Genomic DNA, 26,937 nt, shown 5'->3' on the forward strand with positions numbered 1-26,937 from the left:
GACGTCAAACCCCTTGAGACCCCACTTTTTTGCGATTACTTTTAAATGCGTCAACTCTCGTTGACAATACTCTGGCGATGTGTGTTTCAGAACCTGCCGAAACTTTTATTACTAAGGTATTTTGACGCCAAACGATTATGAAAGGTACTTCTCATTCACTCGTAATGCTAAGGTCAATTCAGGCCCGGGCAGAGGCTTGCGCTAGGCCACACTCGAGCCCCGCCACCAGCGCCATCTGCTCTTAATGTCATCTACCAGCGCCCGCTACCGCTACCAGCTACCGCCCACCATCAAGCCTGAATGGAGCGAGAGACGCGAGTGACCGGTCGCCGGGCAAGGAGCGCCGGAGGGGTAGGGCGGAGCTTAGTGCTGACGTCATTACGTGGCTCCGCCCCATGAGCGTGTAGCCTCTACCCAAACAGCAGATTTGTTCCGTGAAATTTAACATAACGTGTGAATGAGAAGTACCTTTCATAATCGTTTGGCGTCAAAATACCTTAGTAATAAAAGTTTTGGCAGGTTCTAAAACACACATTGCCAGAATATTGTCAACGAGAGTTGACGCATTTAAAAATTATCGCAAAAAAGTGGGGTCTCAAGGGGTTTGACGTCCATAGTAGTTAACCAACGCTTGGGTTGAGCGTTGGTTAAAAACTATGGAAAACAGAACTATGGTCAAACCAAGGATGAGAACAGTTGGGGTATCTGACATGCTTACAACTCTTATCTAACCTTAGGTAGTGGGTACCTATGTATATACGACACTCTCCGTGGGGACTGTAACGCTGGATAAAGCACTAACACTGGGGACTGTAACACTGGAAACAACACTAACACTGGGGACTGTAACACTGGAAACAACACTAACACTGGGGACTGTAACACTGGAAACAACACTAACACTGGGGACAGTAACACTGGATATAACACTAACACTGGGGACTGTAACACTGGATATAAGACTAACACTGGGGACTGTAACACTGGATATGGCACTAACACTGGGGAGTGTAACACTGGATATGACATTAACACTGAGGACTGTAACACTGAATATAACACTAACACTGGGGACTGTAACACCGGGTATGACACTAACACTGGGGACTGTAACACCGGGTATGACACAAACACTGGGGACTGTAACACTGGATACAACACTAACACTGGGGACTGTAACACCGGGTATGACACTGACACTGGAGACTAACACCGGGTATGACACTAACATTGGGGAACACTGCGTAGTACGTACAGCACAAGTACTGGGAACCCGAGACTGTAACACCGGATATGATACAAATACTGGGGACTAGTGACACTGAATGCAGCTCAAATTTTATGAACTTCGTAGTTGGATATGACACTACCACTGATATTTCTACCTCAAACAGACCTTTCGTGGTCTCTCAACCCTACTGCTGCACGGCGCACGGCGCACGCTGCCGGACGTAATCGGGCACCCCTGGTGCTATCGGGTGCGATTAACACGGAGCGAATCATAAGTCAATGTGTCATTGTTGGATACTTTATTGTGCATCATTATCAATGCTATCATATTGATATAACATACGTCAGGGTCAGGTAGGTCACATAAGTAGCATCTAATCGTCAATGCTCGGTGATCGAATGAGACATGAATAAATCGTTATGTCGTTTCAACCAACACTGGCGATTTTTAAACATTCTTCAGTCGAAACATACTAAGCAGTAAGCAATAGATACATACATTGGCTACAAATATTACCTCACACATTATCTGTGACCTTTCTGCTCTAAACTGTCTAATAAAAAAATGACTATATAGGTAGCAAAGCGTTAGAAAAATAACGACTTGATTCGTTACAAAATGCGTGACACATTGACATGTAGCTCATACCTACCTAATGAATAGTCAATCACGCAACACTGAACAATCCCGTATAAAGTGAGAAGTGTCATACACCTCAGTATTGCAGCGGGCACGGCTGTGAGTCTGTTCAATGCCCTGAGGGCATTGAAGTCGCGGAGTTTCCACCCCATACTTGGCATTAATGACTCAGTATGGATTCCATTATGAGTGTTGAGTTCGCCTGAGTCAGTGAGTCGCGCTGACTCGCCTTCACTCCGTTAGAGCAGTCCTGGCAACGGCTCCGACTCAAACTCAATGAGATCACATCACAAATGTTCGTCACGACCCAACACCGGCGTCTCTAGCGCTGTCTCGTGCCAGCCGTCGTCGGAGTCTGTACTGTGCTGACCGCCGCCAGGGGCGCTGCCGTCGCCACCGGATTTATCCGTTAGAGTAGCTTCGGTCGACTCCTGCAGAAAACAAAAGACACCGAAAAAGTAAGCCTTTCACATGGGACGGGCTCAGCCCCGGCGACTCACTAGGGTGCCTGCCCAGACCAATGTCTCCCCCTAATTCCTATCATCCTTCCGGCTCTGCAATGGTCTTGTCGACCGAAAGGGCCTAACCCAACAAAACAAAACAAAACAAACCTTTCACATGGGTAACACTTACAGGAATGCTACGAGTATAACTAAACACGTCTATATCGATAATTATTCTACGATATTAGTCGTAGGGCTTTCGTACTATGTCGAAGACAATGTTAAGTTCCAAACTTACGTTTGAATGAGTGACAAAGTATATAAAGTTTCTCTCCTTTTCATATCCCCAACGTTCTGTCGTTTCCATCCTCCGGACCGTTGTCCCCCTAATTCCTATTATCCTTCCGGCTCTGAAATGGTCTGTCGGACCGAAAAGGCGTAATCCAACAAAACAAACAAAACAAACAAATCTCGTTTTCATACCCCGCGGCACCTTTTTCTCTCCTACCTTTCCCCTCCCTCCCTCCCTCCCCTCTCCTCCCCTCCCCAGTCACCTGCGACACTCCCTCCCTCCCTCCCCTCCCCTCCCTCCCTCTCTCGTTCCCTCCCTCCCTCCCCTCTCCTCCCCTCCCCAGTCACCTGTATCGCTCCTTCCCGCACATAGGCGGGGTTGGTGAAGCTGACGTGCGCCCCGGGACCGCGTCTGAGCCGACGTCGGCGCACCACCCACACCAACGCGGCCACCAGCACCATCACCAGCACGGTCAGCGTCAGCGCCGGCACCAGCACGGAGCTGGTGCCGGGGGCCGGCCCTGGGGGCACCGGGGTCAGGGGGGGGGGGGGGCGCACATCAGGCGCAGGGGGACTGACAATCAGTGTAACACAGACGCAGTGTGACTGACAATCAGTGTAACAATCCGTGTGACCATTGCCATTTCATTTTATTCGCATGATCCTCCGGGGCTGGGCGGCGCCGGGAATCGAACCCGGGTCCTCTCGAACGCCGAACTAACGTATCACCAACTGCGCCACCAGGGCCGGCATATGAATCAAATTGCTATGAATCGGATATAAAAAGAGAGCCTATCATACTCACACTCACGAAATTGCGTGGTTAGCCTGCAACCACTGGTCAGCCCTCCCTCCCTCCCTCTCTCCCTCTCTCTCTCTCCCTCTCTCTCTCTCTCTCCCTCTCTCTCTCTCTCTCTCTCTCTCTCTCTCTCTCTCTCTCTCTCTCTCTCTCTCTCTCTCTCTCTCTCTCTCTCTCTCTCTCTCTCGTACCTTGCTCCACACTCCTCTCCGGGTCCGTGCCCTCCTCTCGGACCTCTGCCGTTGTCTCCAGGCTCACGCCTCGTCTGTTGGCGGCTCGGATGGCCACCTGATACTGCTCGCCTGTCTCGAGTCCTGTCAGGAGGTGGGAGGTGCGCCGGGTGTCCAGATGGGCCGAACTGGAGGCACCCCGCGGCCACCAGCGCACCCTGGGGGAGGGGTGGGGTCAAGGTCAACACCAGCGCACCCTGGGGGAGGGGGTAGATAGGGGTCAGACAGGAGCCAGGGTCAACACCAGCCCGCATTCTCACTGAACAACGAGCGAGCGAGGGCTCAGTCGGGGTTCAGATGGGGTTTTTGAGGGGTCAGGCCAGCATAGGAGCTGGACGACGATGAGCTTCGACCATCCCGTTGATAATTTATATATAAACTGGCTTCTGCCGGTCCATGGGGTCACCTTCACCTAATGTTTTGGTGGTTGGACCTAACCCTTTAACCGGTACCACAAGTAATCTTGCCACTATCCACCAACTCACTGTCATCCGGTCACGCAGCCTGCATTCCTTGTTGGTGCATCACCCGCTCCCTTCCCGTCTTCTGACGACTGACTACTCTCAATCTGACACGCCCCCTCATCTGACCACCCCCTTCCCTGAATCAGGGCATATTTTAACAAATTTTTACTGCGTCCCAAAGTTGAGCAGAGGGCACGCGCTACGACTAAGGGCACAGGGCAAGGAACAGAGTAGGGCACTGATGAGGGCAGAAAGTAGGGCACGGCAGATTACAGGGCAAGACACAGGACATTTTAGAGGGAAGGGTACAGGTCAGGGCACACAGCAGGGCACAGGTCAGGGAACCGGACACGGCACAGGGTAGGGACGCAGTGGGCCAAATCAGCAGGGGCTACGTCCCAAGGCGAGGGGGCTGCGTCCCAGAATGGGACGCAGTAAGTGCCTTAAAATATGCCCTGCCCTGAATCCCCTTCCAACCACTCCCCCTCTAATGATGCCCCACACACCAACCTGTAAGAGACAGCGTGGTCTCCCGTCCTGACCGGCTCCTCCCACCGTACCAGTGCTGCCGTGGCATTCAGCTTTGTGGCCACAACGTTCCGCGGCCGACCGGGGAGCAGGTCTGAAAAACACAGCGTGACGTCACTGGAGCACTAGACATACACGAATATGACGTCACTGGTGCACAGGGAGTCGACCTGATCCTGCCGGGACCCTGGATGATTGTTTTGCTATGTAATTTTGATGTCGAGTTCTATGCACTGAGGTCTAAATAATGAACAGGTTATCTGCCCTTTGCGAGAAAAGGATTCATGTTCGTTTCTTATTTCTAAGGTCTAGCTTTAAGGCCTAATTGCCTTTCATCCAATATCGGGCAATCCCTTGATTATGCGTGTCTGTCTTTTTTTTTTACGTCTTCGGTTACCTTTTCCCTCGTGGAAGCAGCCGACGATATCGGCCGCGTAGATTGTGATACAGTCGGGGTCGAGCAGTAGTCGGTGGTCGAAATTGTCCAGGCCCTTACACCACGAGAGGCAGTGGTCGGGGATGCCGCGAACAGAGCAGCAGTCGCGGTGGTCAGAGCCATCTGTGGACGAAACGGAGAACTAGTTTTAAAAGAGCTGTGAAACGTATTTTTACTCGACGATGACTTGTATGCGTGACTGTGTGTACTGTGTGTGGGGGTGTGTCATTGTGTGTGTGTGTTTATGCGACATCATTGCCTTGCTCTTTTATTCATCTCTGACTAAGGACACGTAAAAGCTACGCGTTGCTGTAGAGTGTCTGCTATTGTCAAATACAAATAGTTAACACCGCGAATAGAGCAGCAGTTGCGGTGGTCAGAGCCATCTATTAGTGGCACGGAGAACTAGTTAACACCGCGAACAGAGGAGCAGTCGTGGTGGTCAGAGCCATCTGTGGACGGAACAATCAATCGCCGGCTGACGTTTTAAATCATGAATGTCGTCCACAAAATTCCCGAACCATCCCAAAATATGCCGATGATGTGAAAAAATATGAGTTAGGCTCAGTTAGGCTCCGTATTATTTTCATGGTGTGTCAGAACCTATTGGCTCCAAAACAACGTATTCGGCTCCCGAATACGTCCAAGTGATCCGCCTCGTTCCTAGTTAAGCTCTAATTAGATCACATGACTCATAAGGAGCGAAAAAGCGACAAAAAGCATGAATTTCCCTAAAGCGGCGGGCTGCCGGGTTGCCAGACGGCGCACCGGCTATTTCCACTTTTGACACACCATGGCAGTTCAGAAATGCTGAGTACAGCCCTGATCTGGCGCCGTCCCACTTCAATCTGTTCGGATTGCCGAAAGACGTCCTGTTTCTGGGACTAAGTTTTACGGATGTGGCAATCAAGAAAATAAAAGGACATGACAAAAAAAAACATCAATAAGGAGTTTTCCGAGCGCGTTATCAGTGCTTGGTGAGAGTGCTGAGATAAGCACGTGCGCCTGAACGGTGATTGGAAGTAGGTGTGAGTTCCGCCAAGGCTGGGGTAGCTGGCTGGTGAGACCTGCTAGCAAATGCTTATAGCCATTTTGTAGAGTAAATTTCAGTAAACATATGTTGTAAGTTGCATGTCATTAATTACATATAAGACGGGCTGAAATAAATATGATTTCACCTTACTTATTGAACGACCGAGTATAATGGCATTCAAACTGCTGGTGAGCTGCGGGATGTCATATTACCTGCGGCGCAGACCATCAGTTTGCTGAACTCTTTCAAACACGCTGGATTAGAGTTGACCGGCTCCAGGTCCACCTCTTGTTCGGCGCACGCGACTTGGCAGGGCTCGCTGATGTTCATACTGCGGCAGCACTGGGAAACTCCGAGCTTGTAGAACTGCCACATATTCTGAGAAAATGAAAATGTACCTATGTCAGTGATGCGTCTGCCCATGTTTGTCGCCTATTGTTTTAAATGTTTTCGACGTCTGTTTCAAACTAATGTTTGAACAATAAACTCGACATACATGCACATTGAGTGCAGAAAAGAGTTGGCGAGTGGTGATATCCCTCGCTGTTCTCACCGGCCGTTTTTTCAGCACGATCTGCTTGGAATCGGCTCCGAGCTCGTTCTCAGCGTGGCAGGTGTACGTCATGAACTGCTGCTCGGTCACATTTGTGATCGTCATCTCCATCCGGTAGTACCCCGGCTGGGGAGGGGTGACAGGGGGGGGGGGCGAGGTCAGATGATCGACAAGCTGTCATTGAATGAAAGAGGCATCAGCGAAACGCTATTTAAATCATGTTTGAAAATTATGGTGTTGTTAGATTTCAGAGGCTTCCAAAGGTTTCTCGGTTTCTCGGTTTCTTTAAAGGTTTGAACCAAAATGCCGTTTCATAGTTTTTTTTTTCAATCCTTATTTTTTAAAGGGCAGCGGTGTATTTGCCCCCATTAAAAGCAGATCCCCTCCAATGACCAGGCTCTCCTTACCCGTTGTTTTATCGAGGTGAAGTTAAGGTTGCCTCCTGCACGGAGTATCTCCGAGTGGTTACCTCGCCAGGTCATGTTGGGTTTCGGGTGGGCGTCAACGTCACAGGACAAGGACACATTTCTGCCCGGCACCGACTCCTCCTCGCCGCCTTCCGCCGCCCAGAGCCAGACCCGGGGAGCATCTGGTAACAGGGGCAGTTGTGAGTCAGGTCAGGTAGGTATTAGCCGTTTTCACGACGGGCTATCCGGCGAATGCACCTGATTTGACCAAATCTGCACCTAATTTCTTTTACAGCAAATATCTTCATTTTATAAATTTATTTCAGTGTTTTAATCGATGATGCTCTCTGATAATTGACAAAGCAGGCATAGGTATATACCTATAAGCAATTAGTGCAACCCTAGCTGATAGCTGCTATGAGACACACTGAACCTGATTTGACCAAATCTGCACCTGATCTGTACCAGATGTGCACCAAATGTGTACCAGATGGCCGTCGTGAAAACGGCTATTTCAAACAACTGGAGGTAGTGTCAGCTAACTTAGCCAAGTACGGTGTGATTTGCGATACAATATAATGAATCGAGAGCGATATGCCATGTGCATCGACTCAATCAACTATTGACTCATTGACTCAATCTGATATAAATCTTATGAGAGCGTTAACTTGTCCGCGTACGAAATACTATATGTTTATTATATGCCACATTATATTTGTCCATTTCACGTCTAAATCAATGCCGTATTGCAGTATGGTGTCAATGCCTGACAACTGAGTCACGCGCTGTGACGTCACCGTCCAACTGACGTCTTTTCAGGATGTGGCGCGATGAGAACAGGTGGCTCTGTTCCACCTCGAGACTGCACTGAGCCAGCTCAATGTTCCTGGTGACATTGGTGATTGTCGTCACCAACTCATGGGTACGACTCTGTCGGGTTGAGGAGAAAAGGTGAGACGTCATTGTGCCTTACACGCACAGACATAGAAATAACGCACTTGAACAACACATCGTAGACACATTTCTCTTCAAACTATGTCATTATTGCGGGTAGAATAGTTACTGAATTGATTAGGTTATTGATAATGATTATTGAGGAAAGATAATAACATAAAAGACCTTAAAAGACCTTAATATAAAGATAAAGACCTCAACATTTAGCAAAACTCGATGCATTGTTTAGTTAATACTTAACAGGAAAGTTCAGTCTTCAGGCACCAGGGCATTTACATTGACGAAGTATCGTAAAAAAACTGTCCCTAGCTTGCAGTAGCCACCGCCTGTCTCAGAAGTGGCTCACCTCGTTCCGCACGCGATTATTGAGGACCAGGGTGACCGTCGGGGTCGGCGATCCGGTGGCCACACAGGTGATGGTCATGTTGCCCCCCTCGGTGGGCACCCTGGGATCGACCCTGGGAAGCTGAGCCGACGGAGCGCAGTCAGTTTTGGACCGGTGCAGCTTGATGAACTTAATGCACAGCAATACAATGTGTGTTTTAAAACAATCCTGATTAAAAGAATGTTGATATGAACCGTTGAGAATTATCAAAAATAAAATGTCGCAGCTGTTAACGTTAAACTATTAACCTTCCAGGGGGGCGGGACGCGTAAATGGCGATTTTTTTATGACAATTGTCAATTGTCATGCGGGGGGCATTTTTTTGCCCACCTTTAGTTTTTTCCATATATCTCGAGAACCGCTGCGCCGATCGTCACCAAACTTTCAGTACCCTCCCGTGAGTAGCTATTGCACATTGTGACCAATTTTTTTCCAAAGGCTATGATAAGTTGGACGCTAATGACGTCAGAGTGACGTCATTTCTGCCATTTTCGACCCAAAAAAAGGTTTCGCGAGAAGAGCTGTCAGGCCTACAGCTTTAGAGATACAGAAAAACGTTTCAGCAATAAAAGGTGTAGAATTTAGAGGGCTACACAACTGCAATCTCGGATGTTTGAAATTTTCGGATTTTGACCCCCAAAAATCAAATGATAGAATTTTTAAATATAACCCTCGCACGACCAGGCCATTTCTCATAACACGAACGACCAGGGGGGGGGGGGTTGTTACGACCCCCCCTGGCGTTTCGAAACGGAAGGTCGTAGAGCTTAGCGAAAAAAAAAAAACAACGGATTGCTCTCAACGAGATCTCGCGATTGGTGGTATATTTTTTGGTCCTAGGTCAACATTTGACCTACTTTTGACCGGTCAAAAGTCAAATTTTCGGAAAAATAGACTTTTTTCAACTTTCGGCGGCGATTGCGGCAAAACGGTGGGAGATATCGACTTGAAACCTTCACTATCGTGTTCCTTGATCAATTCTCTATCGTTTGGTATGTATTTCGTTTCCCTAGCTCTAAAAATGGCGCGTTGGGAGCGCCGGAAGTCGGCAAGGTCACAGTCGGCGGCAGAAATTCGAAAAATCAAAATTTAAATTTTTGAAATCTGATTGTATTTTTGGATTTGGGAGGTCCATTTGCTCCCTATAGAAGCTAATATTGCTGCATATTCCCATTGAGGTGACAAGAATTAGCAAAATAGTGGTTCGGGCGCTTTTCAAAAATAGTACCGGACGCTGTTCCTCTTGTGACGTCATAACTCCGTGACCTGACCTGACCCGGTCAATTTTCTTGCACCACACGATAGCCAATGCTTGCCCCAACATGCATGGGAAGTTTCATCATGATCCATCAAACAATGTGGGTATCACCGGCAGAAAACCTAGGGATTCGGCGCACACGTTTGGTAACTGTCGGCCGGAGGCTGTACCTCTTATGACGTCATAACTCCGTGACCTGACATGACCCGATCAATTTTTTTTCGGCAAAAGATGCGCAAAGGTTGCCCCAGAGGGTATTGAAAATTTCAGCCCGCTACGACAAGCCGTTTAGCGTGCACTTCGAAAAAACCTCAGGGGGGGGGGGGTTGATACAACCCCCCCCCCTAGGCGTTCTAGGGATAATAGCCGAAAAATCCAGATTTGTTTTTTGCATTTCGAAAAAAAAACCGGAAGATATGTGATAGTTCTTACCGCTTTCTATCTACATACTAAGTTTGAGATCGATACCTCTATTTTTGGCCAAGTTATAGCGAAAAAAAACTGTTCAAAATTGATGACGTCAAATCTTTAAACTCAATTTTTAGCACTTCTAGAACTCGTAGCGCAAAACAAAGACAACCATTAAACTCCCCGTGACGAGCTGCATCGAATCAATACCCATTTTATTCAAAAATAACAACTTTGAAATTTGACCTTTTTTGACCTGACCTTGACCTGACCTCCACCAGCAAGTGACCTAAACCGTACCTGATGGTCTTATAACCAACACCATTGAGTTGGAAATGAAAAAAAAAAACTGGCCATAAAACATGCATCGCACAACCTTAGTAAAGTTGGGTTCATGTGGTGACCCTTGGTGACCTTTGGTGACCTGACCTGTGACCTGACCTGGTATGACCAGTGACCTCTAATAGCAACATATGTATTAGACAACTGACGTCCTATCGCTGATTTTCGACAAAATGCGTTTTACTCGGTGTTACATATAGCCCCCTAGAAGCCCCGTGAACGGTGAAAAATTTTATCTTTGACCTGACCTGTGACGTCATCGGTGACCCCGAGGTCAATGTAATTTGCTTTCCTTCACCTTATTCGACAGGGCTATCGAACGCCGTTTGAATTTTTTCGGATCCGTCCGGTAGTTTCGGAGTTACGGGGGGGGGGCAAAAAATGCCCCCCCCCCCACCGCGCGAAAGGTGGCCGGGAGGCCCACCGCCTGCCGGGTTAAACCTCTCCCTGCTGGGGGGGGATATCGTCCCCCAGTAGTTTTTCCTGAATAGCAAGAAAGCGGCGGCGCCGCAACGCCGCCAAATTTTCAAAACCTTCCCGGGCATCAATTTGACACCTTCACAAAAATTCAAGCTTTAGGTCACCTTAGGTCAGGAATGAGGTCAAACTGAGGTTATGTTCGAGCAAAATGAGAAAAAACATGAAATCTTGAAACGCTCACACACGCTACAGTTAACGAGCAATTCTTAAGTTCTTTATGTAGTCGTGTATATAGAGCAAAGACGGTGCTACAACTCTGCCATCTCGGATTTCATTTTTTTTTGTGATTTTGACCCCCCCCCCCAGTGAAAAATTGATGTTGTTGATAATTGATAAAATAACAATACAATCCCAAACGTTTTCGATTTTAACACAAAAAAAGCGAAATTGGTATAAAGTACCTGCCGTCTTTTATCTATATACCAAATTTTAGATCGATACCTATTTCTTTGGCCAAGTACTGCTGTTCAAAATAAATGACGTCAAATTTTCCAGCTCAATTTTAGGCAATCTAGACCACGTAGCGCAAAACAAAGACCACCATCAGACTCCCCGTGACGAGCTGCATCGAATGGATACCCATGTTATGCAAAATATCAAGTTTGAAATTTGACCTAATTTGACCTGACCTTGACCTGACCTTGACTACAACATAACCTAAACTTGCCCCAAAGGCTGCCTGACCCACATAATCGCATTTGTCATGTAAAATGGACCATAAAACATAAATTACATGATATTTTCATATCATGACTCTCAGTGACCTGACCTCTGTGACCTGACCTGGTATCAGTGACCTTAAAAGCAAAATATGTGTTTGAAGAACAATTTCCCATCGAGTATTTTCAATGATATGCATTTTACTCGATTTTACAACACATTTCTTGAAATGCCTGTAAACTGTGAAAATTCGACATTTGACCTGGCCTGTGACATCATCGGTTTGAGGTCAATGAAATTGGGTCACAAGTTAGTTCCCCGTTGGGGCTATCCAACATTGTTTGCTGCTTGTCGCTTCTTTGCGTAGTTCTCGAGATCTTAGGGGGCAAAATGCCCCCCCCCCCCGCTAAGGGGCGCGGGTTAACGTTTCAAACTGGTGCTTGAACTCTGATCACTGATGCACCGGTGCTATAATGAATGGTTGGTGCTCTATGTGACACCGGTGTAAACGTGAACAGCTGATGTTTGGTGTGACCCTGTCACCTGACCTGGAGAGTCGGTGCTATCTCCTGAGGGCTCCTGGTCCGTTCCTCCACCGTTTCTGAAGGAGCACTCTCTGCTCCGTCGTCCGACACGGCTGTTACCCACACACTGAGGAGGTCATCATCATCATCATCATCATCATCATCATCATCATCATCATCATCATCATCATCATCATCATCATCATCATCATCATCATCATCATCATCATCATCATCATCATCATCACCATCATCATCATCATCATCATCATCATCATCATCATCATCATCATCATCATCATCATCGTCGTCGTCGTCGTCGTCGTCGTCGTCGTCATCGTCGTCATCGTCGTCATCATCATCATCATCATCATCATCATCATCATCATCATCATCATCGTCGTCACATCATTGTTATGGTTGTGGCAATAGTGACTAACGCATTTCTCAGCTCACACTAAACGTCTCACACCCACGTAGACTCATCTGACATCTCACATCATCTCAGTGACTCAAAATCGACATCCCAAGTAACCTAAACATTGCTCTTTCTACTCTCTCTCTCTCTCTCTCTCTCTCTCTCTCTCTCTCTCTCTCTCTCTCTCTCTCTCTCTCTCTCTCTCTCTCTCTCTCTCTCTCTCTCTCTCTCTCTCTCTCTCTCTCTCACTCTCTCCTGTCTACTTACCTGTACACCGTGCCATGGTTCAGTCCCGTGAGGTTGTGGCTCGCATCCGTCAAGTGCACAACTCTGGGTGTTGGCTCACCCTCAGCCTGATAATAGAGCCTTCAGAGAAACAACATATGCATCACTTGATCAATCATTCAGACCAAAGAGTATGACATATATCTACAAACGTACTTACATGAGAAAAAAATCGAGCACGACGCATCTTATCCCGCATTTGTACTATACCCCCTATAATGAATAGGGCATGAACAAGACCACGACTTAAAATGAACAGAAAACACGAGAAAACATATTCAGGCTGCCTTCGTAACTTTCTTTTATCGTCATGCCCTTACCGATCCGAAATGCAGCCGTATGACTGCTGGACTGACCTGTAGCGCACACTCGCGCCTCCGGACTTATCAGCTGGCGGCTCCCAGGTGACGTCCAGGCCGTGAGCTGATACTCCTCTGATTGTCACTCCGTGAGGAGGCGACAGCTTGGGGAGCCCAGACCCAGCTGCTGGTCACAACGCCAACAGACGAAAATCACACGGAACTTATACTGGAAAATGGCTGGCATGGGGTCGAACAGTTTATCACCCTTCATTAGCAGTTCAATGTGCATTACAAATGGAATTAGTGTTGAGCAGCAGCGGCAACTCCCCTTGTAACCCACTAATGCAAAGAATGAATAAAAACCGTAGGCACCGCACCAACTCTCATTCAACCGGCCTGGGGTCTCACTCTATGGTTGGGCTGATAAGCTGCAGCAGCGGCGGAACACCTTCAATTAAGGGGGGGGGGGCACTGCCGACTTTTGGTCCCATTCTTTCCATGCAACGCCCATAGGGCTAGTGTTAAAACGCCAAAATCAAGGGGGGGGGGGGCACGGTGCCCCGGTGCCCTCCCCGTTCCGCCGCCTATGATAATCTGCGCCTTATTCTCGGCTGACCTGACCCGTTGACCAGCAGGGTCGACCCCCAGTGCGCCCGCGTTCCATTTGCGTCCACATAGGACACAGAGAACCCGTACAGGGCGTCTCTAGCCACCGCCACTTGGGCCTGCGTTGTGCCAGTGACGTCCATCACCTGAAATGACGTCATTGGATTCACCTGAGAGGCAGTACATGAGCCAACCGTTACCGTTAGTATGTTCAACACGGTAGAAGCTTGAGCGTAAAATACTAAAAAAAGACAAGAGAGAAAAGTGTTAGGCTTACAGTTCTCACTTACTCTGACATGCTATCAGCCTATCACATTATTGTGTTTACCCTTTTCCCTTATGGCTTATTACACCTCAGTTCTAGTTTCTATTACCCATTACTTCAGCATGAATTTAATTTTAATTAATATCGGTAACAAGGAGGTCAGGATACCTACAACGTTCAAGAACAAATTACTAGTATCATTACACATACCTTTTGCAAGGCGTGCACAAAAAGAAACGTACACTTGGCCATCAATTCTGGTTGTTGGCCGCCTTTCAGCCCCGGTTGGGTCTGCCAGTGGTCGTACCCATTTGAGTGACCACCAATTTTACCTGGTCAAGTCGGTTTTGCCAGTGGAAGACAGCTTCAGTCGAGTTCAGTTTTCCGTAGAAGACCTGTCGGCACGGAGTAGCCCACGTTACACAGCCGATGTTCATTGAACCCCATTTTAGCGTCAGACATGAGTCTTCTCGTGTTGTAACTCTCGCTTACGTCACACCAATACAATTATATGGGCCTATGTTCACGCTAGAGATGTTGAAAGGACACCAACGTTTATCGTACCAATGTTAAATCGATACCACCTTGGTATTTGGCATTTCAAGCCTGATGTTTTTGTATTTACTTGTTTTCGAACATAGAATGCATTCAATGCTCTTACTTTGTAAAAGGGCCAGCATTTCTCCTTGTCTCTGTTTGGTGGTGTTTTTTATCCTAAGGTGATGGTCGGCGTTTGGTTTGGTCAGGTGTCTGTATCCCAATGATCTGCAATTGCCATCTCAGCTCACGGCCCCACCTCACCTGGTACTGATCGGCGTCGTTCTGCCGCTGCCACACCAGTGTCACCGAATCACCCGTCACATTGGTGACGTGCGTCCCCCTGACGGCCGGGGGTCGCGTGACGCCCTGCCAGGTGGCGCAGCGCAGCAGGTACAGGGCGGCCCGGCGACAGCCGTCCCCCAGGGCGCGACCCTCGCAGAGGGAGCGGCACGGGTCCGGCAGGGCCACTGTACAACAGCGGCCGGCGGCCCGTCCCCGTCCTTCAGTAGTACAGCCGGCAATCTGCGGCAGGCCGAGAGCTGTGAGCACAACAACAACAACAACAACAACAACAACAGCAACAACAACAACAACTACAACAACAACACAGCCGGCAATCTGCGGCAGGCCGAGAGCTGTGAGCACAACAACAACAACAACAACAACAACTACAACAACAACAACTGCAACAACAACAACACGTTGTTGTTGGAGGAGCAGGAGCTCTCCTGTAAATGGGACATACCGAACCCGTTGGAGAGAGGTCTGAATAAAAACAACAACAACAACAACAACAACAACAATAACAGCAACAACAACAACAACAACAAAGGGAGAGCAGGAAAGCAACAAAGCGTGCATGAGGATTTTGGTGTTTGTAGACGAGACGGCAATGCAAGTGTAAGTGAGACTATGTTCTCTGGAGGAAAACTTGCTGATAATTATTAACAAAAATAAACAGCTCCGCTGTTCCGGACAGCCCCGTTGTTCTGCTCGCCAATTAACTTTTTTTTTGTTACTGTAACATAGGTACAGAACCCAGTATATTTTCATATGACAGGTTTATCCCACATACTTTTATTCATTGTTTTCAAGAAGGAGAAATATAGGAAGAACCAGTGCACACAAAAATTTGCCCCTCTAAACGGCCCTGCCTATACATATGCATGCTCGTTCTTACACCACTTAACATGCATATGTTCCATGTTTTCTCCAATTTGCGACAACAGCACCGACCAACCTGCGTCCAGTAGTTCTCACAGCCATTTCCAAACTCTTTTTCCTCGGCCATTCCCGAGTACGAGCAGAACTTCTGGCAGTGAGGAGGGACGCCGCTCTCACGGCAGCACACGGCGGGGTCCACGGAGGTCGGAGCGCCCGACCCGTCTTCCAGTAGATCGGGTTCAGCCGGCGGCGTCTGTGGGTAGATACACAGAGATAAACTGGGTATTTTTATAAATCAGGATCGAATGCTTGAATGAACGGATTGACAGAGCCGGAGCCCACGCTAAGCCGAGCTTGTTGCACAGGCCCCGGCCCCTTAGAGTCATATCGGACAGTCCCGGGTAACGGGAGCATTTTGATGCCGGGACGGAAAGACCATGCTTCCCCATTACCAGCTAAGCTTCCTCTTCTAACGAAAACCTTGCGTTGCAGAAAAAAATCGTAGTACCCTGCAAGTTCAGCAGAAGAAACACTGCTGCCAAAGATGCCGTACATTCCCACGTACTTCAGACATCGCCCGGGTGCTTTGATCATCCCCGTGGTCATCGACCTACCTCAAATATGACCCGGTTGCTGCGCTCGCCCTCGCCGTGATCGTTCACTGCCGTGACGAAAAACTCATACGTCCGACCGCCGGTCAGACGGTCCAACAGGAACGGAGAGTGTTGGCCGGCGATGGCAGTGTAGGTGTCATTCAACTCCGAGTCGCCGAGCTCACGTACTCTCACGGTGTACCTGCGAGCGGTAAAAAGAACAATAATAGCGTAATGTGTTTAGTGTGCATTAGAGATGTCAATCGGATACCAACTTCTTGGTATACCGATACCAAACCGATGCCAACTTGGTATTTGGTATTTTGATCCTAATGTTGTTGGTATTTTGTTGGTATTACGAATCCGGCTAATGTATAAGAGGATACGAATTCGGTAAAAAGTTGGTATTTCCCTCATGTTCCCAAGTTGGTTTGGTTTCGGTATTTTTCATGGTTTTGGTTGGCATTTGGTTTGGTATCGGTATCCTGATTTTCCGTTATTGACATCACTAGTGTGCATAGACACTCTGAGTGCTTATAACTCATCACGACGCAAGTATACATGTATATACATGTATTTAAAAGTATTATTTTGTACAATCTCAACCAGATACGATCATTCGAGCGCGCACACTATAGGTACACCCTCTGGCATATCTGACTCGCTTACTCACCCGAGTACGGTGTCTGGCAGTCGTTTCGGTTCGTTCCACCGCAGCACAGCCCAGTCGGGTTGGACCAGCGCTGTCCGCGGTCCCAGCGGCGCAGAAGGCAGCACGCCGTGGTTCTCGAACAAGCAGAACGAGTAACTGGACATGAACACCAGCACGCACCTGCAAAACGACACGATGGTGGTGTGATCACCCTCTGTTGGCCAAATGTCAGCTCCAGGCATGCATATGGGCGCGTAACTGTAGTGACCTACACTCGATTGCGCCCTTTGTAATTTTGTACACTGTAAATAGAGTGAATGTACAATGTACATACCATGCATGTAAATATGTGCGATCTATTGATATTTCTCTTAGTAGTTCTCGGCAAGGATACCTGGTTTATGTGAAAAAAACTCAGCAGTTCCGGACGATTTCGTGTCTAAATTTCAAACACAGGGGAGCAATGCCGCTTCAATCCTATTGGCCGTGGTGTCTAACGGTGGCGGCCATATTGCGCAGACCAAGAACCGGCCGCCGCCTGTGTTGAGGAATAGGGAATTCGGGACCTCGATTTACGTTTGCGGCCGCCGCATCCGTTACGTTCAAGTTACGTAGATACGGAACCCGGCATCTTACGCAGAATTGAGTGGGGAACACGATCGTATCTTCAGAATTCCTTAAATTCACTCGCCGGACCTACATTTGCCCCGGCCGAGGGGGTTGATTGAACCCACCTCGCTAATGCGCCGCTAATTTAACTAGAATTAAGCGGTTAAGTGGTCGTATGCGGCAAAGTATAATGCAGAGTGACTGGTAGGAACCCGCTGTACAGGTCTCAGGTCAACCGGTGACCTCTGAGGTCAGGTCAAGTGATCTAAGGCAAGGGTTCGGTTTTTGGTAAATAACTTCGCCAAAAATGGCCGTAGAGCCGCGATTTTGGCATCATCGTGTTCAGCTAGCTCAGGCGCATCGAATGATATACTTTTTGTTCGGGTCAGGCCAACTTAGGGTGTTGACCTCAGGTCAAGGTCAGGTCAGCACCCCCAGGTCACGAAGTTGGTCGAAAGAGGTCATGTCGCATATCATTCGATTCGGCAGGTCTTCCTGAGTCCATTGGTGGCTTTCCCGACTCGCTAGCTCAATTTGATCGGGAGTTATTGAAGAAATATTGTGACCCTTGTGACGTCACAAATGACGTCACGCAAGGGCAACAATGTAAATATGAAGCATAGAACCTTGCAAGGAGTGCATGAAATCATGATTCTATATGCTCGAGATAGTTTCAGATCCTTCTCGGCGCCAAAATAGCAATTTTCATATTTCCCCATTGACTTATAAGGGTTTAACGTATTAGTTCCTTATATCTGAGGATTTTTTAGGATTTCATCTTGTTCTCCACTCAATTCTGCGTAAGATGCTGGGTTCTGTGTCCACATAGCTTGAACGTAACGGATGCAGCGACCGCAAACGTAAATCGAGGTCCCGAATTCCCTATTCCCCAACACAGGCGGCGGCCGCTTTCTGGTCTGCGCAACATGGCGGCACCGTTGGACACCATCTGGCGGCCGATGCGCATTCCACATTATAGAGTTCAGTGATTTCAAAACACAATTGTAGCGCACTCACTCGTGCGCTTTATAGGTATTTATAGACACACACTAAAAAGTTAATATTGGTTTCACTTTTAATCCTGCACTTATGGGGGGGGGGGGGGGGGGGAGTCAAACGGATCCCCTTCATTTTGTTGTTGTTGCAAATGACTAGCGCAAGAAGTGGCCGCGACAAAACTTTCAGTACCATCAGGTTGATCAATTTTACATCTAACTTAAAAATTTCATGACCCTGACCCAAATGACCTTTGACCTGTAACCTATTTCTGACCGCGTTAGGCCAGAATCTCGGTTCGGCGTATGCCGCCTCATATTAAAGGGACCCTCCCACCTCCAAAAAAGTTAATGGATTGGCATGAAAGTGATGTCCCTTGGTTCAGAAAGAGTGAAAACGAATATCTACCAAATTTCACCGAAAAATATTCACTGGTTTTCAAGATATTAGGCTTTTACTTTTGTTTACTTTTTGGGATCTCCCCTGTTACTAGCGACTTTATTTGGAAGCAATAATTTGGCAGCCTTAAAGTGCGGCAGACGTTGCGCGCAAAACAGCATATACCACCACGTGTTAACGATGGTTTTAGTCTAAGATTTAAAAATCGTTAGATCTCCGCTGACGTCACAAATTCTAAGGGGGCATTCCAATGCATTAGCCCCTTAGAATCCGAAAACTGCAAGTTTGAAATTCCATATCTTCGAATTAAAGCACTTTTCGATGTTGTGAGTGCCCAAACCAATATTTGCAGGCCATGGCCACCAATTTGGCTATCTCAACTCAAAACTAATGTTAAGGTGGGAGTGTCCCTTTAACGCCGCGTTTTCCGTCTTTTTGTGGTTGTAAACGTTCTATGTAACATGTGAAATGCTGTGGGTCCAATGCATTTTGGTAGGTGCTAAGGTCACGTGAATATCCGGCCAAGGTCATTAACCCGCGCCCCACGGGAGGGGGGGGGGACTATTCATAGCTCTCCTCCCGTTTTTCTGCAATAACTTCCAAACCGCTTGACGTATCGACGCCAAACTTTCAGTACCTTCGGCTGCATCGATTTGATACCTTGTGTCAAAATATGAACTTCTTAGCTACCAAATGTCGATCGGAAATGACGTCAGAGTGACGTCATGTTCGGCCGATTTCGACGCAAAACATTGAACCACGGCAATCGCTCCCAAGAGCTCAGTTTTTAAGCTAGATCCAATTTCTTTGCATGACAGGACTCAGAATAGACTTCGCTATCAAACTGCTATCTTGGATTTTCAAAATTGTCAAAATTTTGAAAAAAACATATACAATAAAATTCAAAATTTTATTTTTATATTTTTTTCAATTTTTTTTTTACTTTTCGAAAAATCCGGAATATATGTGATAGACCACATGGTTATGACTTACTCTAGCAAGTTTTCGCTAGATATCTTCAAAAATGGCGTTGGGCGCGGGTTAACCGTTGATGATCTTGGTTCACTTTTTCGAGGTTTACATGTGTCTAGGAGAGTTTTGGGAGCTGATTTCGAATTTAGCATCCATTTGAACAGCTACCTAGACGTTATATGAAGGCAATTCACGAAGTAGTTTTGGTGCCTTCGTAACATGTTACGACGCCGTCAGTGGTAGTTGACATATAGGATACCCAGCAGGACGCCTACTGGTTGACCTAACCTGACTTGACCCGACCTGCCCTAAATGCATGAAGACATCAATGCGATCAAATTCACGTTGATGTTAGCACCTAAAAAAACAACAACAACAAAAAACATGACAGCCTCCATTTACGAAGTTCTGACTGATCCCGATTTTTCCAACCTTTGGGTCATTGGCCTGACCTGGAAGATCAACCAATGACCTAGGACATTGCCATTGGGTATCCTTCCTCTCGTCACAGGCAACATGCTCGTTTTTTCGTAAAGCTCTAGCTCGATCGTATTTGCCGAATTGCCGAACGGTAAAAGGGGGGGGGGGGGTCCAAAGGATGCCCCAGATGTTCGCGGCTGGCAAAACACCCATAATGGTGAGGACTAAATGGGCACACATGTCCGTGAGCGTTACGGCAGACTAAATACACCATAAACAGGCCTGCAGGTCTGTCTACTCACCCTAGGTGCGCGGCGGTGACCGGTGCCGCCGGCGCGCACAGCTGCACGCAGCGCTCCGGAAGACCCCGCGCCCGGCAGCAGTCGCGGTGGTCCTGGCCGTCCGTCATGCACGCGAAACTCTGCCGAATCCAGTTCGAGCACACCACCGTCGCAATCGTATTAGCTTGATAGGTGGAATTAGCAGCGCCGGGCGGGTCACAGAGCATCTGCACACATCCGGACTGTGCCGGGATGCCGGCGCGCTGGCAGCAGTCGCGGACGGCGGTTAGAGGAGGCGGTGTCCCGGATCCGGCCGAGGTATCCGGGATCCAGGTGACGGCCCGGACCCGGTCCGAGCTGGCGCTGATTCCCAGAGAGCTGTGGGCCGTCACCGACACCTCGTACATGTGCAGCGGACGGAGCGCCGTGATGTTTAGAGATCGCTGCTCTGCGCTGGCCTGAGGGCGCAGAGGGGTCACCTGTCAATGGAGGTCTTTGCACCAAAAGGTGCATTCAACACGGTACTAGTTATCAAGTATCAACATTCAACTCTCTTAATTGCCACAAAGCAGCTCTCTTATCACTTAAACCGAGTACCGCCCATGGCGCGTCAAGTGTCACTCTTTAGAGGCGTCTCTCTCCCTCCCTCTAACCCACTCAACCATTTACTCACTTACTCACTCACTCACTCACTCTCACTCATTCACTTGCTCCCGCTCTCACTTCCCCTCTTCCTCTCAATATCACAAGATATACCCAGCACGATTGGCTGGCAGTACCTAATCTGGTTTAAAAGATCTTTCCAAGAATAAATTCATTAGTGAAAGCATCATAATGGTGCATACCTAATCCTATTCACAGTAATGTTGTGACCTTCCTCTAATGGTGTACAAACTGGCGATGTGAAGTCGTTGGACGTCACAGACATAGCCAACTCGTTGCACTCAACTACTCACATTAAACATATGTACAGTTTCGTCCACAGCATTCGCGGGGTCGATCACCGTCTCGTTGCTAGGCAACAGTGCCATCTTGTCTGGGTCGAAGGAGCGCAAAGGCGTCACAGTCACCACGAACCAATCAGCGGGCAGCGCTGCCACGTGACCTTGACCGGGCTGCCACGTGACCTGCAGCGCGGTCGGCGACAGTGCTGCCACCTGCAGACTCGGGGCAGCCGGCAACACTTCTGGGACAACGGGCGGTCGGGCAGCCGGTCAGAACACAGCCACAGGTCAGGGCACGAACACAGGGCACAGGGCCCACCGGCGGATCCTACGGGAATTTGAACGAGCTACCCCTCCTCACACAGAAATCAACGATGATGTGCCGTTTTTCTCGAAAAAAAAAACTAGAAAAACTCAACAATTTTCATAGCAAACAAATTAACCTTAGCTGACCAGCAGTGCAAAGTAATAAAAATGTGATTTTGGAATTTGGAGAATTTTTTTTAGGCTATGCCCCCTCAGCGTCTGAAAACGCCTTTCTGGATCTGTCTATAACAAGGTCCAGACGCCAGGCCATGATAGGTACAGGTCAGCGAACAAAATTAAGCCGTAGTCCAGGGCTCAAGTAAGACCACCCCAGTATAAACATGCCAACGTCGGCCCGACGTCGGCAAACATCGGGGTGACGTCGGCATCTCGGCGTCGGCATGCCGACGTCGGCCCGACGTCGGTCCGACCTCGGTACGACGTCGGCTGGATGTCGGGTACGCCCGCATGTACCGACGTCCAGCCGAGGTCCAGCCGACGTCGGGCCGACGTCGGACCGAGATCAATTGCTGAGGTCCAGCCGACGTCGGGCTGACGTCGGGGCGACGTCAGACCGACATCGGCCGCTGTTTTTACCGTTAAAATAACATAAAATGCATGTGTCATGTTTCAAGAGCTTCTGTATTCAAAACATCCTCAGGAAAGTCAAATCCTCCTCCATGCCGCAACCCCCTAATCCGGACTGGACGGGAAACTTTATCCCGCAGCAGCGCCGCGATTTTGGCAGCATCGTGTTCGTCTCGCTCAGGCGCGTCGAATGATATACTTTTTGTTCGGGTCAGGTCAACTTGGGGTGTTGACCTCAGGTCAAGGTCAGGTCAGCACCCCCAGGTCACGAAGTTGGTCGAAAGAAGTCATGTCGCATAGCATTCGATTCGGCAGATCTTCCTGAGTCCATTGGTGGCTTCCCCGACTCGCTAGCTCAATTTGATCAAGAGTTATTGACGAAAAACTAATATGACCTTGATGACGTCATAAATAACGTCACGCAAGGTCAACATTGCAAAAGTGACGCATCTGACCTTGCAAGGAGTGCATCAAATCACGATTCTGTGTGCTTGCGGTGCGAGCGACTTTAGCGAGTGTCATTTGAGCGAACGTCATTTGAGCGAACCATTTTCAGCGAATGGCAATTCAGCGATTATCAAGTTCATCGATTATCAAATATAGCGATTATCAATTTTAGCGAAAGCTATGTTTCAGCGACATATATTTCGTCGACTACAATTTGAGCGACTGTCAGTTCAGCGAAACATTTCATCGTCCTGTAACGGTGGATTTTTTTCTTTTGCGAGCGTATGCGTACGAATGTTTCCGGAATTTCTCATGGTTATCCGGTACTGGATGGCGGATGTCGCGCGTTCAAAGGTCAGGCATTGAGCTCCAATTTTAATGCTACATTTGTCAAAAATTCCAACGGTTCAATTTCACCCCCCCCCCCCCCAACCCACCCTGCTCTTTGTCAATAATGGTGACCAAACGTTTGTTCAGAGATCAATATTGCTTGTGCTTTTTTCGCAAAATTGCCCCGCTTGAAGTTGGATCAGTTCCCCATGTTGTAAAATTTGTTCTTGCCCCAAGCACCGTACGAATTTCCAGATATTTGGGTGAGGTCCCTGAAACATAGACTGGATTCCCCTGTGCCATCTCTCTAGTTTGTTATTGGTCCTTGGCATTCCTTCCGTCGCCTTATCTCTCACGTTCCACATTTTCAATTCAAATTTTGCCCGCCTCCTTCCCCTCCCATGCACCCCTTGTTGGTCATCCGATGTACATATGTTTCTTCAAAATTCAAATGATACGTAAAGAGGTGCAATAATTTCCGAAAAGTAGCAAATGATTGACTTTCGTCGCGTTCGGTCATTCGCTGTAACTGCATCGCTCAACTGGTCTCCCACTGACCACCATATGTTCGCTCAATCTGGTTTCGCTGATTCTGGTCCTCGCTAAAGTTGATAATCGCTGTGATTGAATTCGCCGACTTGACAATCGCTGAAAAAGCCAATCGCTTAAATTGATAATCGCTGAAAATGTTTCGCTCAAATGTCGTTCGCTGAAATGACGTTCGCTCAGGTGTCGCAGAACCGTGTGCTTGAGATAGTTGGAGATCGTTCCCGGCGCCAGAATAGCAGTTTTCATTTTTCCCCATTGACTTATAATGGTGAGGTCACGAAAATGACCTGACCTCATATGACATTTAGGAAAAATCCGAGATATACAAGTTGTGAGACTCATAATGGATACTAGATCCTGCAAGTTTCATTTCCCTGTGACATCTCCTCTGGCAGTGAGAGCGTTGCGAAGTTGCGACATCTGATGACCGTGCAGAGGTTCACTTGTGACGTCATAGGTCAGTGACCTGACCTGACCCAAAAATGCGGTTGGTGTCAAAATATGCGGCTTGGATCAAAGGTCAGGTATGCCAAGTTTCAGCTCTCTATCGCCAGCGTGTTCGGAGCTATCGCGAAAAAACCCTATGGGGGGGGGGGCGGCACCCGCCCCCCCCCCCCTCGGCCGGCGAGGGCTAATCCCTATCATCCTTCCGGCTCTGACATGGTCTTGCCAGACCGAAAGGGCATAAGGAACAAAACAAACAGATTTCGCTACTAGCTGGCTGCGTGGTGTAGTGGTTAGCGGCTAGCGCACTAGCCTCGCGTTCAAATGACACGTGGTTCGAATCCCGTCGCCGGCTGACGCTTTTGGCGCGTTGTCCCAGTAAACATGCCGATGTCGGTCCCGTCGGTCCAACGACAAACGATCTCGTCAACCTCGGCAAACGACCTCGGCCCGACGTCGGCTGGACTTCGGCTGGACGTCGGTACATGAGGGCGTGCCCGACGTCCAGCCGATGTCGGGCCGAGGTTGAACCGAATTTCGGCCGACGTCGGGCCGAGCCTCAGTTCGACGTCGCAAAATCGTGACCACGGCCGGCCGGCCGCTCATACTCAGAAATTTCCGTTAATCTAAGGAAAGACTGCGCTCGCTTCGCTCGCTCCGTAATGAATAAATAACAAACATAGACCACTTTATACCTATCAAGTGGTAGTTGAAGTGGTATATAATGGTCTATGTAACAAATTATTACAGTTCGCATAAGGGAGGTGAACTAAGTCCAGAAAGCTTTACCACAAAAGCATAGACACCTAACAATGATCATTACACCTCCGTCAATGCTATTATATATCATATCACATATTGTGTTGCAGTGCTATAATTATATACCAACTGCGCGGTGTATGTACTCGTGCGATTGAGCAAGCGATAAGGACAATGTATGTCGTTTTGCCGCAGCGCGCTGTGTCCGGGTCAGTTCTGCGTATAGGATGCGTGCACCGGGAAAAATCAGCAGTCATCAAACAGTGGCCTAGCGTGTCATGCAAGTCAAACATTTAGCAGCTAAAACAAACGTCAACGAATCGTGCTGTCTGCTGCGTGCAATGGTGCGTTTTGAGCCTAAAATACTTCACCGAGGGAGTATACAGAAGTTAGGACAATGTGTGAGGTGATGTTTCTGTATAGCTCAGAAGTAGAGCATTGGAGCGCTAATCCAAAGGTCCGAGGTTCGAATCCCCATATAGCCCAAATTTTTAACGAGCTTCCAAAAGATGACTGATGTCATCACTGTCAACCGTGGCAGCCGTATGGCTACCCATCTACGCTGGAGTACGAAAAACATCATCTCACGCTCTCAGTCCCAGCGGATAAAAACAACACCTAAGAATTAGGACAATATGATTACCTTGCACGATATATGTACTCATCCGACCAACATGTCTTCATCTGAACACGGATGCTACACTCTTTTACCCGCCTATCAAAACACTTTGCCAAGCAGCCTCAATATGCTAGCTTGTTTATATCCAATGTTTATTCATGGGCTGCTGCCTGCTTACAGACATTTTACGGGCGATACTAGCTCTGATGACGTTGGCAGTTGAACTCACCAGCTGGGATGGCGGAGAGTGCGGCGATCACCACCAGGGCCCTGAGCTGGAGTGGACACATTCCGGATACCTGGCGGTACATACACAGACGGCCGTCATGACGTGCTTATGACAGATGACGGATCTATTTATACGAGCCACGAGACATAATATTGGCGAATCTCGGGGTCTTCAGAGAAAAATGCCGCTACCTAATAGCGTACGTTGTCACATAAAATACCGGTTAACGAAAAATAATGCAAATAATCCAAAAGATATCATAAACCGCTTCCTTTGCATAGATACGCAAAATAAAGCACAATGCCAGAAAAGCAGATTAAAATTGTGTAAGGATCTATGATCTCACCGGATCTCTAGGCAAACGTTATGTTCGGATCTATCATTCCGATGAATTTCGCGACAAATCAAAGAGCTTTATCCCGCGACCTGGTGGGGGGCTATTTTTTGCCCCCCCTCCAGACTTTTCAATATATCTCCAGAACCACTGCGCCGATCGTCACCAAACTTTCAGTACCCTCCCGGACATCAATTTTACACATTGTGACCAAAAATTTTTCCAAAGGCTATGATAGGTTGGCCGGAAATGACGTCAGAGTGACGTCATGTTCTGCCGTTTTCGACCCAAAAAAGGGTTTCGCGGGAAGAGCTGTCAGGCCTATAGCTTTGCAAATACAGAAAAATGATACAGACATAAAAGCTGTTGAATGGACAGGGCTACAAAACTGCTATCTCGGATTTTTGAAATTGTTGGATTTTGACCCCCAAAAATAAAAAATAGATTTTTTGAATATAATAGCCAAAAAATCCAAAAAGTTTTTTGAATTTCGAAAAAACCGGAATATATGTGATAGTCCTTACCGCCTTCTATCTACATAGCAAATTTGAGATCGAAACCTCTTTTTTTTGGCCAAGTTATAGCGAAACAACTGTTCAAAATTGATGACGTCAAATTTTCAAACTCAATTTTCAGCAATTCTAGACCTCGTAGCGCAAAACAAAGACCACCATTAGACTCCCCGTGACGAGCTGCATCGAATCAATACCCATTTTATGCAAAAATATCAACTTTGAAATTTGACCTTTTTTGACCTGACCTTGACCTGACCTCCACCAGAAAGTGACCTAAACCGTACCTGATGGTCTTATAACCAACAT

The 26,937-nt window shown here is 47.9% G+C and overlaps 1 protein-coding gene across 3 annotated transcripts in view; it reads right to left on the reverse strand.

Annotated features, from left to right (window-relative positions):
* Nucleotides 1-1,514: 1,514 nt before the first annotated feature.
* LOC122376216 (Ig-like and fibronectin type-III domain-containing protein 1) overlaps nt 1,515-26,937 on the reverse strand; it is a 43,651-nt gene continuing 18,228 nt past the window's right edge. The window contains exons 2-23 of one of the 3 annotated variants that reach the window (XM_043355999.1): nt 25,783-25,852; nt 21,524-21,753; nt 20,589-21,025; nt 16,912-17,070; nt 16,260-16,440; nt 15,722-15,898; nt 14,743-15,003; nt 14,274-14,336; nt 13,687-13,822; nt 13,125-13,251; nt 12,751-12,849; nt 12,090-12,192; nt 8,355-8,474; nt 7,864-7,984; nt 7,055-7,236; nt 6,648-6,773; nt 6,307-6,472; nt 5,023-5,184; nt 4,608-4,719; nt 3,595-3,791; nt 2,953-3,125; nt 1,515-2,301 (exon numbers count right to left, since the gene is read on the reverse strand). In XM_043355999.1, coding sequence (XP_043211934.1) covers nt 2,158-2,301; nt 2,953-3,125; nt 3,595-3,791; nt 4,608-4,719; nt 5,023-5,184; nt 6,307-6,472; nt 6,648-6,773; nt 7,055-7,236; nt 7,864-7,984; nt 8,355-8,474; nt 12,090-12,192; nt 12,751-12,849; nt 13,125-13,251; nt 13,687-13,822; nt 14,274-14,336; nt 14,743-15,003; nt 15,722-15,898; nt 16,260-16,440; nt 16,912-17,070; nt 20,589-21,025; nt 21,524-21,753; nt 25,783-25,843 — 3,537 coding nt within the window. In that variant the 5' untranslated portion in view covers nt 25,844-25,852 and the 3' untranslated portion in view covers nt 1,515-2,157. Of the gene's footprint in view, nt 2,302-2,952; nt 3,126-3,594; nt 3,792-4,607; nt 4,720-5,022; nt 5,185-6,306; nt 6,473-6,647; nt 6,774-7,054; nt 7,237-7,863; nt 7,985-8,354; nt 8,475-12,089; nt 12,193-12,750; nt 12,850-13,124; nt 13,252-13,686; nt 13,823-14,273; nt 14,337-14,742; nt 15,004-15,721; nt 15,899-16,259; nt 16,441-16,911; nt 17,071-17,224; nt 17,349-20,588; nt 21,026-21,523; nt 21,754-25,782; nt 25,853-26,937 lie in introns of those variants that run through there. The other 2 variants (XM_043356000.1, XM_043356001.1) reach the window with 2 other exon arrangements.

Source organism: Amphibalanus amphitrite, unplaced genomic scaffold (assembly GCF_019059575.1).
Source record: "Amphibalanus amphitrite isolate SeventyFive unplaced genomic scaffold, NRLGWU_Aamphi_draft 002055F_arrow, whole genome shotgun sequence".
Taxonomy (NCBI): domain Eukaryota; kingdom Metazoa; phylum Arthropoda; class Thecostraca; order Balanomorpha; family Balanidae; genus Amphibalanus; species Amphibalanus amphitrite.